Genomic DNA, 16,417 nt, shown 5'->3' with positions numbered 1-16,417 from the left:
GGCAAACACAACAACGAGAAATTCACTCAGGTTAGGAAACTGCACAATAACAAATTTATATAATATTTCGGTGGCGATATCTTCTGATTAAGTTCCTGTTGTAGTAGTTTCCACTTTAGTTCGATAGAGGACTTCATTCAGGCGCTAATTTTGAATGTGCGGCGTTGAGGTGTACCTCCTGGTACAAATATAATATTAACTGAAAATTAATTATTATCACTTAAGAATACCCACAGTCAAAGGAATTAAACACACACTTACCTGTGAGAGAAAATGGTGTTTCTCCATATGTATAAAAGATGTATGCAACTAATGTGCCCAGCACAGCTGCAAATGCATTCCGTCCAAGTGAGACCAGCCACAGTGTTTTGTTGAATATCTTCTTACCCACACTTAGATTCTCTTCCTTAAACTGATATTTGTTCAGCATCTTGAAAGGAAATACTTCAATAAGTAGTCAAATATACTTGTGCTTAATAGTTCATCTAGTTTCCATTCATTCATATTCCCGAATCAAAGTCGGAGAAGCAAATGTCAAGAACTAACTTATATGTACTTGGCAGAATTCTTATTTTAAAGAATTTCCCACAATCAAAAATGGCACCTAATTATCTTGGATATTAGATATCTCTAAATAATGGTAATTTCTGATTGTGTACTGTATATCATTAGTACAACTCTAACAAAGGCCATTAACAAGAAATTGGGAATGACAAGGGGCCTGGTAAAAGAAGTTATGACATTTACACGAAAGCCACCTATATGAAAAATTTCCTAGAAATGTGATGAAGAAAATATACAGGTCGTAACAGTATAGTATATCTGCCTCTCTCATGAAGTTCCTCACCAATAAGGTATAGGCACAAAGACCCTCCGCATCTTCTACTGGAATTCAATGAGGAGGGAATTTTGAGTAATTCATGTACCGGGCGAGTTGGCCGTGCAGTTAGGGGAACGCAGCTGTGAGCTTGCATCCGGGAGATAGTGGATTCGAAACCCACTGTCGGCAGCCCTGAAGATGGTTTTTTGTGGTTTCCCCACTTTCACACCAAGCAAATGCTGGGGTTGTACCTTAATTGAGGCCATGGCAGCTTCTTTCCAACTCCTTCCCTATCCCCATATCAATGGTCCGTTATTGGACATTATACATTTTTCAGCTAACTCATTCCTGGTTGCCAGTGTTTCACCCCAGTGTACTAAGTTGGGCTCATCAGTTGGTAAATAGCACACCCACCAAGACGCATGGCTAACGTTACCATGATTATTGGTTAAACATATAATAGTGTGGGTCAATTAGATTGAAACAAATTTCAACTTTATATAAGTAGATTTATTGCATCAAATTAACTTAAATTTAATTATCAAAAGGAAACTATAGTTACTGGCCAGTATTTTACATTTTTTAAGAATTTCTGTTACCCATCAATTATTATTTTCTTTAATCTTTGGTAAAAAGTATAAGTTTTTCAACTTTCTTCCAGTTTTAATTGATTGTAAGTTAAATTTATTTATTAATTAAATATTTTGTCTCCACCTTAATGAGGTCTTGCCCCATCATCTGGTATACTTAGTGCCATCAGTGATTTGTCAAGTGTAAATTTTTGTTTTCGATCCTGGACATTTTATCTCTAATTCAGGGGCCCTTCCACATTTTATTTATGTAGCTTACTCCACCCAAGGTAAGTAGCATTTGTTCCTTGTTCATGTATTCGGTTGTTTGGACTGTGTTCGTTTGGAGTGTTCTTGGGCTGTTGCAAAAATAGTTGCTATGACTTCTGAATCAACCTTCGTATTATTATTACTAGGATAAAACATTCTTGTTTCATCTTTATTACCCTAAGGAGGTAAAAAAAAATAATGATTATGCATGTGTGTCCAACCAACATTGTATTTTAACTCCACAGCACAGTTTTTCAAATATTTTCACATGTCGGTACGCAATGTTGCTAATAAATTACTCTTTCTGTTCTAAATTATTTATAATTTATTCATAAATTAGTTTCAACAGACTGAAGAACTTAACAGTTATAAATTAAGTGAGTCAAAACTGAAAAGGAATGGCTTCAAATATCACAACAGCAAAATAGAAGAAATCGACGAGTTGTTAATGTTTGCATTTTTGTGAAAATGGAGGAAGAGGCTTGTGCCAATAGTTAAGCAAAGAAAAGAATGAAACATTCTTCAGAATATCAAAGAAATGTTATAAAATTCACAGCAAGGAACATGTGAATTATAGTGGCAAATCAGTTCCAAGAAAGGTGACAGGAGAAGACTGCAATTGTCAAAGAGGCTGCTTCAATATTATCACAGAAAACAACAGAATTCTTTTGTAAACACTTTCAGTATGTTGAAAGCAAGAATGACCAGGACCTTTGCCTGCAAAACTGATCATAGGCAGTGATGTAAAAAGGCACCGCCCAAGAAATGAGAAGGGGAGCAGGCGTGAAAAATCTTTTAGCTACTTCATCCTGGTCGGAGACAAGCAATTTGAGGTATGTAGAATAGCTTTTCTAAATTCTGTTTTGTGATAACTTTCAGGACAGAACAAAAACAACACAACAATCTGTGGAGTTTGACCAGTTTGAAATGAAAGAGCATTTCTACCCTATCTGCAGTCGTTCATTCCTACCATATGATAGGGTATTCGGGGTAATAAAAAGAGCTATCAATAAAGTAGAGAGAATGTACACAATCTGGAAATTAATGGAGCTTATAGTAAACACAAACTGTAATTTCATTGTGCACTTGATGGACAGAAATAAAATAGCAGACTTCAAGAAGTAGACTTCAATTTATAAGACGACTTGTTCTTCTATTGAGACATCAATACAAAATATTTGGAAGGACTAGCTGCTACATATCAGTTTTAGCTTCGACTTGAATAAATAGAAACATTTTGGACTTACCTTGGCCAGCAAGAGAAGAACAATTGTACTGACTCCTAATAATACATCCCATGGACAAGCACTCTTAATTTGCTTGATCACAGTAATCCAAGACTGCAGAAAATCATTAGACTTCCCCTTGATACCTAAAAGACTTTTTAACTGTGAGCTGGCAATTGTTATGGCCGCTGCTGATGTAAATCCTGCAGTGACAGGCATCGAGATGAAATCTACCAAGAAACCTTGAGGAGAAAAAGAAAATATTTCAAAACAGAAAATTTAATTTAATTTAATGCTTACTATAGGATTTTAAAATCTAATTATATACAGGTTTATTATTTTAAAAGCAAAACCAACCTCCTGTATGAACAGGCTGCCATGAACGACAAGGTAATTAATCTAATCTGATCTATCCTGTTATTATGGGCTTGGGTTTGCAAGTCATTGTTCTAATGTACTGTACATACAGTGTATTGTCATAATATTGTTATCTGCTAATGCTAGCCGTGAATTCTTTTAAAAATACTGTCATGTCTGTACTGAAATCAAGAGCATTATTTTTCCGAGAAGCACTGTCACAGATACTGCATAGTCTGTAACGAGGTGAATTTTGATGGGCAGATATTCTAATTTTTTTTGTTTTTTGAAAATCTTGAATTTGGGCACAGCATATAGAATTTCAGGAGAGAAAGGAACTCAGGATTATCAATTTTTGAATTTATTATTTTATAAATAAATTTTACTGCATCTTTCTGCCTTTGATCCTCTACACTCTCCATTTCTGTACATCTAACAAAAGCTTGTTGTACAAATCCATTAGTGGACATTGATAAGTTCTTTTAAAATGTAAAGATTTCATATATTTCTTTTGTACCCTTTCAAGTTGATACACATGCATTTTGCACCTATGGCTCCACAACACACTCACATATTCCAAGGTGTTATAAAAATACAAGTTTTTATGTTTTTTAAATGGCTTCATATTTCTTATCACATACTTCAGGGACAACCTCCTGTACCTGAGGAGTGAAGGTCAGCTCCCAGTCTGATAACAGAGGTCTTTCCATTCTGTTACGTTTCTCAGGTCATCATACCCTAACTTGCCCGACTCGTTGGCTAAATTATTAGCGTACTGGCCTTCAGTTCAGAGGGTCCCAGGTTCGATTCCCGACCGGGTCGGGATTTTAACCTTCAATGTTTAATTTCAGTGGCTCGGGGGCTGGGTGTTTGTGTTGTTCCCAACATCCCTGCAACTCACACACCAAACATAACACTATCCTCCACCACACACAGTTACCTACATATGGCAGTTACCCTCATCAGAGGGTCTGCCTTACAAGGGCTGCACCTGGATAGAAATAGCCACACAAAATTATTAATACCCTACGAGGGCTATTTTTTTCAAGGTCCGATTGGTCACGAAATGAAACAGCAGTACAAATTTGACACTTTTCTATTAGTAACACTTACTGATACATCACAGCTATTTTTCAACATAGTCGCCTCGCAGATCGAGACATTTGTCGTAGCGTGGTACCAACTTAACAATGCCCTCTTGATAGAACGTCGCCGCCTGCGCCTGTAACCATCTTTGTACGCCGGTCTGCAGCGCCTCGTCGGTGTCAAAACGCTGTCCTCCTAGCCAGCGTTTCATGTGAGCAAAGAGGTGAAAATCTGATGGAGCCAGGTCCGGACTGTATGCTGGGTGATCGAAAACGTCCCACTGGAAACGCTGCAGAAGGTTCGTGGTGGCAGCTGCAGTGTGCAGCCGAGCATTGTCATGGAGGAGGACAATGCCTAATGACAACATCCTTCTCCGCTTATTCTGAATTGCCCGTCGTAGACGTTGAATAGTCGCACAGTATGCAGCTGCAGTGATGGTGGAACCACGTTCCATGAATTCCACCAACAGAACTCCTTTCCGGTCCCAGAACACAGTAGCCATACACTTTCTGTTGGAGAATGTTCGCTTGAATTTCTTTGGCTTACTCGGGGAGTGCGAATACATCCACTGTTTGGATTGCTCTTTTGTTTCTTCCGTTTCAAAATGAACCCATGTCTCGTCCCCTGTGACAATTTTGTTCAAAAAATCCGGTCCTTCATCATGGTAGCGCTGGAGAAACGCTAAAGTGGCGCCCATTCGCTGTGTTTTGTGACGGTCAGACAGCATCTTCGGAACCCATCTCGCACAAAGTTTGCGGTACTTCACACTCACAACTGTGTAGAGAGCTGAATTGGAAATTTCAGGAAACAAAGCACTCAACACAGAAATTGCGAACCGACGATTTTCTCGAATTGCCTGATCCACACGCTGAACAAGATCATCGGTTGACACACGCTTCCTTCCCTGGTCGCCTGCATCATGGACGTCTGTACGCCCTGCTGTAAAGTTCCTGCACCATTGTCGCACTTTGCTGTCGCTCATGCACGTTCCACCATAAACACGACTTATTCGGCGATGAATTTCGGCTGCATTGCACCCCTCAGCCTGAAGAAATCGAATTACACCGCGCACTTCACACTTGGCGGGCGAAGCGATCGTTGTAACCATGTTTACAAGCGCGCTGCACGTTCACTACTGACGAGACTGAGGTGAGGCGCATAACGGTCATTTCAGAGACGTTGCGCAATACATCTGCGCAGCGGTTCATCATATATTCGCGGGCGTTTGACTGTCGCGACCGATCGGACCTTGAAAAAAAAAATAGCCCTCGTACTTTTAAGTGGAAGTGTTTTACTTTGGGTGAATGACATGGATGCACATTTTGGAATGTTTACATATAATTTATTTTCTATCATCCAGTCTGTTATGTTATCCAGGTCTAACTGAAGATGTTGATAGACACTGATGGTTGAAATGACAAAGTAATCAGCATATATTAGGCAATAAGAATAATTAACTCGATCAGCTGGATCATTGATAAATGCAAGAAATATTAACAGGCACAAGTTAGACCATTGAATTGCTCCTGATTAAATTATGAGGTGAGTCAAGAATTTAAGGATATATCACAAACATTCTGCAATATTTGTTAACAAATACAAGCCAATCTCACTAATGGCAAGGAAAAATCAAGGAACAAAGTCATATACAGAATATTAACTTGGATAATGGGATCTCAAGAAAAGGGAGAAGACAAAAAGAGGAAGATTTATACATGTGACAGATTAGGAGCATTTTAATTTTTTCTCTCTTCCCTTTTCCCATGTTTATCCGACGTTCTTTTCATCCTTCACTTTCCAGATCAAAAAATGAAGAACTAACCAGATGGCCCTCCTCAACAAGTGTCAATGCCTGCCCTCCTTATGAAGCTGAGAAGCGGAAACAAGCTCGTTAGTGTCTGAGAAGAAATGGATGTAGGAAAAACTGAACAGACTGGGATTTAGTGAAGAAGCTCTTCCTAGACTTGAGGCAGTGTTCAGGTGGCAGGTTTCCACACAGAGGGTGCCATGGATCCTGTATTTGCATTTTGAATACCGCATCCATTAGACTCTTCAATCGCACATCAGAGGGGTGCAATTCTGATGAGTGGGTAGAGTTCATGAACAGGTGTTAGTTTAAGACATCCTGTGACGATGCAGGAAGTTTCAGTGAGTGCAATATCAACATGATTTGTGAGAGTCAAGGCTTCCCAAATATAAGCTGCATACTCTGCCACTGATATGCATAGCCCTAACGCTGATGTTCGCAGTGTTGCTGGCTGGGCTCACCAAGTAGAAATGGTTAGTTTGCACAAGATTTTGCTGAGCACACTTCATCTTTTGAATTCAAGCTGCTTGTATGACAATGAGGTATAAGCATGGTGTAATATCTAGAAGGTGGCCTATAAACCAATGGCACCATCCAAATTGATGATTAAGATCATGTCAAAACAAGCTGAGCAAATGACCTTGGCTCTCTCCTCAGCTTTGACAGCAAGACACTTCCAGATCGCTGCTCATGAGTTAATGCTGCATGGATGATTATGAATGCATGATCCACCCAGTGGCACTCTATGGCTCAACATGCTAGCCTACTTCCAGAAAAGCAAGAAAAAGCCCTCCAAGCAATGGACATGAAAATGATGTCCTGATCACTAGAGTTGACAAAGCTTGACCATGCCAGGAACACAGACATCAGAAAGCTAGTAGCTACACATTAGACTACAAAAAATAAAAAGGGTTGGCAAGTTGTACCTACTGACGTATTACAAGGACTGTTTCTTTATTACTGGCAACTATTAATTACAACTGATACAAAAGAGATACCTCTATGAAACATCAAGTCCCCAGCACTAAACAGAACCACTTTCCAAGCGACGTGGAAGGCGCAGTATCCCTGTAGCAATACCTAATGTCAGCAGAACTACACTGTTTGGAATTGTATCCATGAAGCAGTTCGCTGTCATCTTTGGTATAAAATCAAAATCACAGGGACCTCAAGTATGGGGAGTACAGAGGATCATAAAGCACTTTTCAGCCCCCATGAGGATATGAATCGGCCATTGGTTCTGCGATATAAACTCGAGTGTTGTCCTGCAAAATGATAGGAGACGTGGGAGGCATATGAAAAAAGTGTCGTCATTTCTTGTGCAACATTGGTCACATGTGATGATCCAAAAATTAACAGTAATACTGCACATTCACAGTCCGTCCTTGGAATAAGGTATCCATTAAGATAATGTCATCACAGTTGTACCACCACTTTCACAATGCTGGGGCTCTGATGCACTTTTGACTTTCATGGGGACCTGTAATGACATCATTCGCTCGATTGGTGTTTGAATTTGGGCTCTTATGATTGGGCCCAGGCTCATCCATCACTATGATATGGCATAGGAAAACCTCTCCCTTTGTGCTCATAGTGGTCCAATTAAGCATGTGCAGCATCGTGTCATTGCCACTGCAATTGCGTCAAATGGTGTGGAACCTACTTTAAGCAATTTTTTCCATGCCGAGGCAGTCTTTCAAGATATGAAACACAGTGTTACACATTATGCCTGTCCCTCAGGTTAACTCGCCAACTGTCTGGGTTGTACACATTCCTAGCAACCTACCAACAAGTAGTATATCCTTGTCACTGACAGCAGGCTGACCCAGCCGAGGCATGTCTTGGCCATGCGCTGTCATTCATCAATGAAGGCTTAGACCCAACGTGCTATGGTTCTGTAAGGCTACTCTAAATCCTCATGTGCCTCACAAAGACCTTCGTGAAACTGTCGTGATGTACTGCCGCGGCCACATTCAATTTTAATTCAATTCCTGTTTTGAGAACATCTTGGATACTAATCGTTCAATGGGTCTCTCACAAAAGATGCTATTCTTCACAGCACAGCACATGCATGGAGCATTGGACTAATGATGATGATGATGATGCTTGTTGTTTAAAGGGGCCTAACATCTAAGGTCATCAGCCCCAGCACTGCACTGATGTACCCAAGTATCTTGAGGAAGGTTGAGTACCACCGTAACATGTGTACTAGTTTTGTTTCTGGGTGTACATACAACAGTGTTGCCACTAAGGCTGATTCTCCACGAGCAGGTAAAACGCCACTGTTCGCCCGCCTGACCGCTCAAACGTTTTGCCTATTCTACACGAGCGGTTGATTTGACGCCTGTAAACAGCGCCAAAAAACACCGGCGACACGCGCAGCCATTCTCCACCAGCGATAAACATGCCACACTATAATGATGGATGTCCTACAAGTAGGTTGTGTTGTCGGAGCTGTTCAACTACAGTTATTAGCAATATTAAAAAAGAAACCTGGTAAGAAAAGACGTTGGTGGACTCACCCTGCATTATCGAATCGGCTCACCACTGGACAATTTCATTTAACGTTTTGCGAACACAGGAACTATCCGGAAATAGTTTTCCAATATTATAGAATGTCAGTCGCTTCATTTGATGAGGTGTTTGAACTTATTAAGGTGCATATTACTAAACGAGTGAAATGGTAGTTTAGGGGAAGACCTGAAATTTAATTCTCAAATATTTAAATTATTAATGGTCTTATCGATAAATATTACATAATTCAAGTTATATAGAATTAAATTTCCGATCATTTATGTCTCATACATGTTTACCGTACCGGCTATAATAACAGAGACATTCATCAATTTGTATTTTTGTTGCTAAGTCCATATCAACGCTGAACCAGGAGAAAATGGATTAACAGAATATAATGAAAACTGGTGCATAGAGTCGGGGAATAAGAAACTACAGTCTAAGTTATAAACAATTTTATTCACCCTGGACGAAATTGCAGTTTTGGAAAAGGCACCTAAAATGTATTTTTTACATACCTACAATAAGTTATTGGTTCTATCGAAAAGTACTGCATAACAAAAGTTAGAGAGAATACAATTTCTGATCATTTATGCTTTATTGCCAACGGCTGTAGCCGTGTTGAAACACCGGATTCCGTGAGATCTCCGAAGTTAAGCAACGTTGGGTGATCAAGATTTGGATGGGTTGCCACACGCTTTTGGTGGGGGGTAAGGCGATGGAGGAGCGGAAAAGAACTGACCACACTATCACACGCAAACTCCAGCTCAGGCACACCTCTGCGGAGGTTCGGACCTGCCTTCGGGAAGAATACACCCTTACCTTTATGTTTTATTCAGTTTTACCACACCGACTATGATGAGAGTGGTATTTCAGAGTAGGAAGAAAACTAAATAAGAAGGCTTACAACATCGAAAGCGCATAACATTCAACTACAAGAACATTATATTGACCATTGTTTGTTGTGATGTTCTTTGTATCTTATGCTGCCACTCAACTCTGATAGATGGGATTACTGCTGCGGACAGAGTATAATAGCCTGACTGAATATTGGCGGGAAATAGCTGGGGAGTTAGAAAACGTTCTTCTGTAGCGTTCCATTCCTCTAGTTCATACATTTCCTGATACTGCTATTACGTAGCACATTGGTTCATAATAGTATTCCAGCTATTCGATCCCTACTCTGACGCACTGTTTTGATTGAGCAGTGTGCACATTTAAGACAGAGGCTCACTTAGTAGTAGTAGTAGTAGTAGTAGTAGTAGTAGTAGTAGTAGTAGTAGTATGATCTGGTCTAGAATTACAATTTAGCTCTACTCCAAATTATAGCACCACAATTCACTAAATAATTCAAAATTCAACCCTGAAAAGAGCCGTTTCTTATGAAAAGCTTCTTCCGCTTCACTTTTATTAAATCTATATTCATTTTATTCCAAATTAGCAGTGAAGAGGGACTTTCTCCTCTGGCTTTCAGGAAGAATTTACCTCCAACTCAGATAGATTTTTTTTGCCGCCAGTGTAGTGAATTGAGATTTTCCGAATCATCGGGTACTCTTAGAAAACAGATTAGTAAAAGGGCATATATAATAAAAATCTTCCGGGCTATTATGCTGTGATCCACTCCTCTCGCTTCTCCCAGACGTTTTGACTACTGCTGCGGTAGTCATCTTCTGTGGCGTCATGTAGATACGCTCTCCTGTATCCCGCAGTCGCCAGCGGACCACGGCATAATAGCCCAGAAGATTTTTATTATATTGACACCGGCCGTGAAAGCTTTCATACTTTAATAATAAAAGGGCATAGTTTTTGCCCTGGGACTCTCCACTATTCGAGCCCCCGCCCGCCGAAAAAAAGACAAAGAGTCTTCACGAATCATGATTGTCTGCAGCTTGGTCATTCCAGCTCTGAAAATTTGGTTTGTTAGATTGGAAGCGTAGTACTGTTTGTTAAAAGTGAGAAAATGCGTGGTTTATCATTTGATCGAGTATTTCATGTGAGACCATTGCTTTTAATCGTGTCATTCCTACTCACATCATTGTAATGACCTATAATCATTTCAGTTGGGTAAATGACTAAGACAGTCTTTCTGAGGATGTGAAAGGGCAGGTGGAAATTGAGTGTCTGCCATTATAATGCTCCCCAATGGTAGGCAAGCGGGCCTACCGTTAAATAGATATTCATATGAGAAAAGACGTTTGGTGACCTCCCCGTCGCATTTCTAGGGTAACGTTAAGAGCTATGGAATTTAACACAATCTTGCTCACAACGTGTGCACTACCTAACCTAGAATTCTGTATACAATGTAGAATTCCGTAGCGAAGCACAGGTACATCAGCTAGTAAAGAATATACTACACTTCAGGCGGTTCCTATCGTACGACAGAGGTGGGTGAGGAGTATGATTCGCTGTTCTACCGCTAGCGGGAATAACGCCTCTGCTAGCGTTAGACCCGTCTTCCCACTCATGGACGCGTCCACCCGCGGCGTGCAAACCGCCCGTGTAGACAACTCTACAAATACCCCATAGTTCTGCTCTGCAAGCGGGTTTGTAGCGGGCGAACAGCGGCGTTTTACCTGCTCGTGGAGAATCAGCCTAATAAAGAAAAGGCCTCATGGAAACTGGAAAAAATAAATAATCACCTAAGTGCATCACACAAACTTGGATGGGCATTAAAAAATGATATACAACTCGTCTACCCCACATTGTAAGTTAACGTACACACTTATGTCAATAAAATTCAGCTAATATTTTTAACAAGACAGTAGTTTCCAGCATTGTAACATTATGTGGGCCAATTTTAGTGATTAAAAAAAGGTCATTCTTATCAATAATATCTCTTTCTCATACTACTTCTCTTCTTCATAAATTACAGACATAATACACATAAGTTTAAAACACTTCTTGCAGGTAGGCTTTCTTTATCTTACTGTAATGAAAGAAGTATATTTTTGGGGCTTGAGAAAAGAAATGAAACTCACAGTGCTACAGCCCATCAAAGAACTGCTTTCAGCCCGAAGGCCTGCAGATTATGAGGCAACACGTGGTCACTGTGATGATTCCTCTTGACCATTTTTCTTCACTTTCTAGACCAAGGACACTATCTCAACATCAGTTAACTTTTCAAATGTTCTCATGTAGGCTGAGTAAACCTCAGAACAGCCCTCAAATCCAGGTCAAAATTTCTAACCTGCCGGGTAATTGAACCTAGCGTCGCCATTCAGGCAGAATTCACTAAGTCAGAAATCTTACTTCTGAGTTATAGCTGTTTTAATGTTTCAAACAACTTCTAAAATCAGTTTTGCATTATTAGTTAGTATTAACAGGTTTTTTGGTGTTGTTGCAACTATTACTTCAACTTACTTCCATAATTTCACTATTTTTGCAAATTTGAAGTACCAAATTTAAAAGAAATCTAATATTTTTTGACTTAGTGACTTCTGCCGGAAAAGGAAGGAACCTCTTCGTAGGTTGTTATAAAGGCAAAAATAACAAGTACTGGCTCACAATAAATGTGTAGGTGCATGAAATTATTATATTATTATTATTTATTATTATTTCTTTGAACTATTTCTCATAACTACACAGTATGATTCAGAGAACGAAAGTGTGATCACAAAAAAATAAAAAAATTAAAACACTCATGTCAGTAAATCAGTAAACCCTTCTCATTGTTATGTGTCATGTTTTACTCATTATCATTGACTTCACACTCACTTTCACTGTCCACACTTGGTTCTGGATTTTGATCCCTCACTGCACCTGAATGGGGTAAGGAGCGGTTTCATGCTTGAAATTCTGTTAGAATAACTCCTTTATTGCAGAGACTAATAAGATCCTTGTACTTTTGTTCTGATATAGGGAAAAGAGTTTTGTAAGCCTTCTGAAGGCCGGGCATCTTTTCTGGGCAACCTCGGCCAAAAGTATTTATCTCAGAGTATCTTCCAGAATGACCATATCGATATTTGAGAATACCCGGTGCATCCTTTTCAAATCTAAAGCACTTTACTTTCAACCAGTTTACTTTATTTCCATCACTGTCCTTGGTTTTGTTACACATACAAAGGGCACTAGGAAAGTTTTGCGATGTGAGTGAACGCTTTAGACTTTTTCAAAATAAATTTCCACCACACTCAATACACTTCTCCATACGTCGAAACCAGTCACTGAACCAACTATGCCATTTTTTTCGGTTACATTTTCACACTCTTGATTCCATGCTGCCAGAAGCTCCTCGTCAGATGAAAAACGCCGCCCTTTCAGCATCATCTTCACTTCTGGGAAGGGTGCAAAGTCACATGGGGCAAGATCAGGACTGTATAGAGGGTGATCAAGCACAGTCAACCCTGATCTGGCAAAAAAATCCATTGATACATTGGCACGATGTGCTGGAGCATTGTCGTGATGCAAGTGCTAAGTGTTGGGCCATGACCTTGGATGGAGCTGCTTGAGAGCCTGGATGACCTGAGGCAGACAAGTCTCACTGTACCACTTCACAGTAACTGTCCTTTGTGTTTCTAGCACAACCCGAGTCACGATGTTCCGTTTAGTGAAGAATACTGCAATCATCCTTTTCTTCAATGACCTTGAATTTCTCACAGTCACAGGAGTACCCTAATCTTCAAACAGCCACACCTTGTTCTGGGATTTTGTTGAGACATCGTAATAATAAAGCCAAGTTTCGTCACCTGTAATGATGCTATTGATGTTATGCGAAGTCCCATTTTCAAACTGTTTTAGCATTTTTCGGCACCATTTTACTTGATGTGCTCCTTGTTCCCCTGAAAGTGAATGGGGCACCCAAAGGGAACAAACCTTTCTAACATGGAGATGGTCATGTAGAATTGAATGAATAGCTGGTGCAGGGATGTGGAGGGTCTCTTCTACCTTCTGATATGTCAACCACCTCTATTGCTGCAACATTTTCCTCACAGCTTCAATGTTTTCCTCAGTCACTGATTCAGACGGGCACCCAGAACGAGGATCGTCTTCAGCCCCAAAATTTCCCCTCTGGAACTCTTTGTACCAGCGGAAAATTGTTGTCCGATGTGGACAGTCTTTCCCCAGAACAGGAGTCATTTCCTCCAGGCACTGGTCAACAGTTAATCCACAAGCAAAATTGTAACAGATAATTGCGCGATATTCACCTTTACATCACACTGACATCTTAACTTGCTTTCAATCCCACTGCTTGGTAACAATTGGTGTGAAGGTAGCGCTTTGCTGTCTCCTAGACCGGTTTTCACTCCTCTTTTTATCCCTCACCATAACCCTCCAGCCAACCGTTTCTGCATATTGCAAAACTTTCCTGCTGCCCTTTGTATAAGGTGACTTCTGCTTTCTTAAGATAAATCACATATTTTACACTTCAACATTTTTTCAAACTTACGGATATCAACCAGCTTTTAACACAAATAGCAGCTTTCTGGTGACTGAAAAAACACTGTAATAATGACACAGCCATACTGTAATTATTACGGCCAAAAATGGACAGAGTTATTGTTATAACAGCTACATTCTACTGAATTCTACTGAACAATAATCAAAGGAAGAACTTGCACCAAGCAGAAGTCACTAAGTGGACTAAGGAACTTCAGCCTGACTAACAAACCGGAAAAATGCACTTAGTGAAAATAGCGAGTCCAGTTTGCAATGGAATGATTCTCAATATGACTTAGTAAGTTCTACCTACTGATAGAGCATCATTTTGTTAGTAAGGTTTTGCACCTAACTCAAAATCACCAATTTCTGACTTAGTGCTGCCTGAACGACAACACTAGAACCTCCTAGTAAGAGACAGGCTTGCTATCCCAAGACCACACGGCAGGTGGTTGTCTGGGCTAGGATAATAACAAATGTATTGGTTTTACCTAAAATTACGGTCTTCAGAGACAGCAAGGTGCTAGAATTTGTCCCGCAGGAGTTGTTTTAGGTACCAGAAAATCTACCAATATGAGATGGGCAATTTCAAATACCACCCGACTGACCAGACGTCAAACTTCCTAACTTGGGCTCAGAAGGCCAGCGTTTCTACTATCTCAGCCACTCAGTTTTGGCTCGGACTGGGGGAGGAAGTAGCCAATTACACTGTAGCCCCAGCATTTGTCTGGTGTGAAATTAGGAAACCAGGGAGAACCATCTTCCGAGCTGCTGACGGTAGGGTTGTTCTCTTTATGATTCGCTTTACGTCACACCGACTCAAACAAGTCTTATTGCAATGATGAGATGGGAAAGAGCTAGGACTGGGATGTAAGCGACTAAGGTCTTACTTAACGTACAGCCCCTGAATTTGCCTGGTATGAAAATGGGAAAACATGGAAATCCATCTTCAGGACTGCTGACAGTGATGTTTGAACCCACCATCTGTTGAATGCAAGCTTACAGCTACAAGATCCTAACCACCTAGCCAACTTGTTTGGAAGGAGAACTTACTGTTATCAAGAGAGAAAATTCCTGTAAACTTACCCAAATTCAGAATTCCAAGTAGAAGAATGATACAGCCACTGAGGAAGGTCAATAAAACAGCAAAGTCTGCACCATGATTCTCAACATATTTCTGTGCCATCAATGCCAGAATAGCTGTGGGACCAATAGTGACATCCTTACAGCTTCCAAAGATTATGTAAGTAAATGCTCCCATGAATCCTGCATACAGTCCATACTGGAAAACATAAAATTACACAAAATTAAATAATTTAAAATACAATAATTTTTATATTATGCAATTAATAGACATAAGGACATATAAGAAATTATTGATACAACTTTGCAATTTGAAACTTTGATCTTGTGACCAACAAAAGTTGATATTCAAGCTTCCTAGAATCACCCACCATCACACATACACCTGAACAAAGTCTAACCCCTTATGCTGAGTACATGCAAAAGCCGACCAATAATAGGACATTCCACTTGAATTCATCTCCATAGTTTTGATGGTAAGGTATGTGATTTAGCATTCATCATGACATAACCTGACCACCCTAAAAGGCCAGCGGCTTCGGGCGGTTGAGCCTTTAGAGAGGGATATGGTCCCTCAGTGAAGGAAATGCCACTGGAATCCATAATGACGGAGGGCAGCAGCTTCGTTATTAGTGCACGTTGACGCCACCCAAGGTATCAGCTGATCCAATGATGCAACACACATTTTGGAGCATAACCATAGTGGTGTAAGCGGTTTCAAAACTGCACGACGAAGGCAATGGGAAACCACCTTGTATTTAATTCCCAGGAAAATCTTAAAGCCAAGGCCCCCAGTCCCCAGCAGCCCTTCAGTGGGCAGGGGGTGCTAAGAATCTCCAGGCTAGTCATGAGAAGGATAGCAATGTGGAATGTTCGTAGCTTGTTTCAAAGTGGAAAGACTTATAATGCCATCAGAGAGATGGAGAGACTCAAGATCAACGTTCTTGGCATTGCCAAAATGCGCTGGCCTCATTCAGGAAAGAGTGTAGACAGTGGTTACCAGGTATACTATTCCGGTAATGATGATCCTCGCCATTGTAATGGCATGGGTTTCATTGTACATCGAGACATTAGTAAGTCTGTGAAAACATTTGTACAGTATTGGATAGAGTATGTTCATTGCCGCTTAATGCACGACCAATTTTGGTGAATATCATCCAAGTATATGCTCCAACATGTGATGCGTCAGACATTGATGTCAAAGATTTTTACATGAAAATCGAAGCAGCCCTGTCCTACACCAAACCATCTAAGATAAACACTTCAATTCTAAAGTCGGCCATGGCCAATGGGCTGATGTAGTTGGTGA

The 16,417-nt window shown here is 40.3% G+C and overlaps 1 protein-coding gene across 9 annotated transcripts in view; it reads right to left on the bottom strand.

Annotated features, from left to right (window-relative positions):
- The window catches only part of LOC136876368 (sodium-independent sulfate anion transporter), a 128,247-nt gene that overhangs the window by 52,696 nt on the left and 59,134 nt on the right, over positions 1-16,417 (bottom strand). For all 9 annotated transcript variants that reach the window (XR_011018466.1, XM_068228408.1, XM_068228407.1 and 6 more), the window contains 3 exons: positions 15,112-15,307; positions 2,907-3,127; positions 262-430 (listed from right to left, as the gene is read on the bottom strand). Coding sequence is in view for 8 of the 9 variants with exons in the window: in XM_068228408.1 (XP_068084509.1) it covers positions 262-430; positions 2,907-3,127; positions 15,112-15,307 (586 nt within the window). In the remaining variant the exon portion in view is untranslated. The remainder of the gene's footprint in view (positions 1-261; positions 431-2,906; positions 3,128-15,111; positions 15,308-16,417) is intronic.

Source organism: Anabrus simplex, chromosome 6 (genome assembly GCF_040414725.1).
Source record: "Anabrus simplex isolate iqAnaSimp1 chromosome 6, ASM4041472v1, whole genome shotgun sequence".
Taxonomy (NCBI): domain Eukaryota; kingdom Metazoa; phylum Arthropoda; class Insecta; order Orthoptera; family Tettigoniidae; genus Anabrus; species Anabrus simplex.
This window is presented reverse-complemented; position numbering and strand designations above follow the sequence as displayed.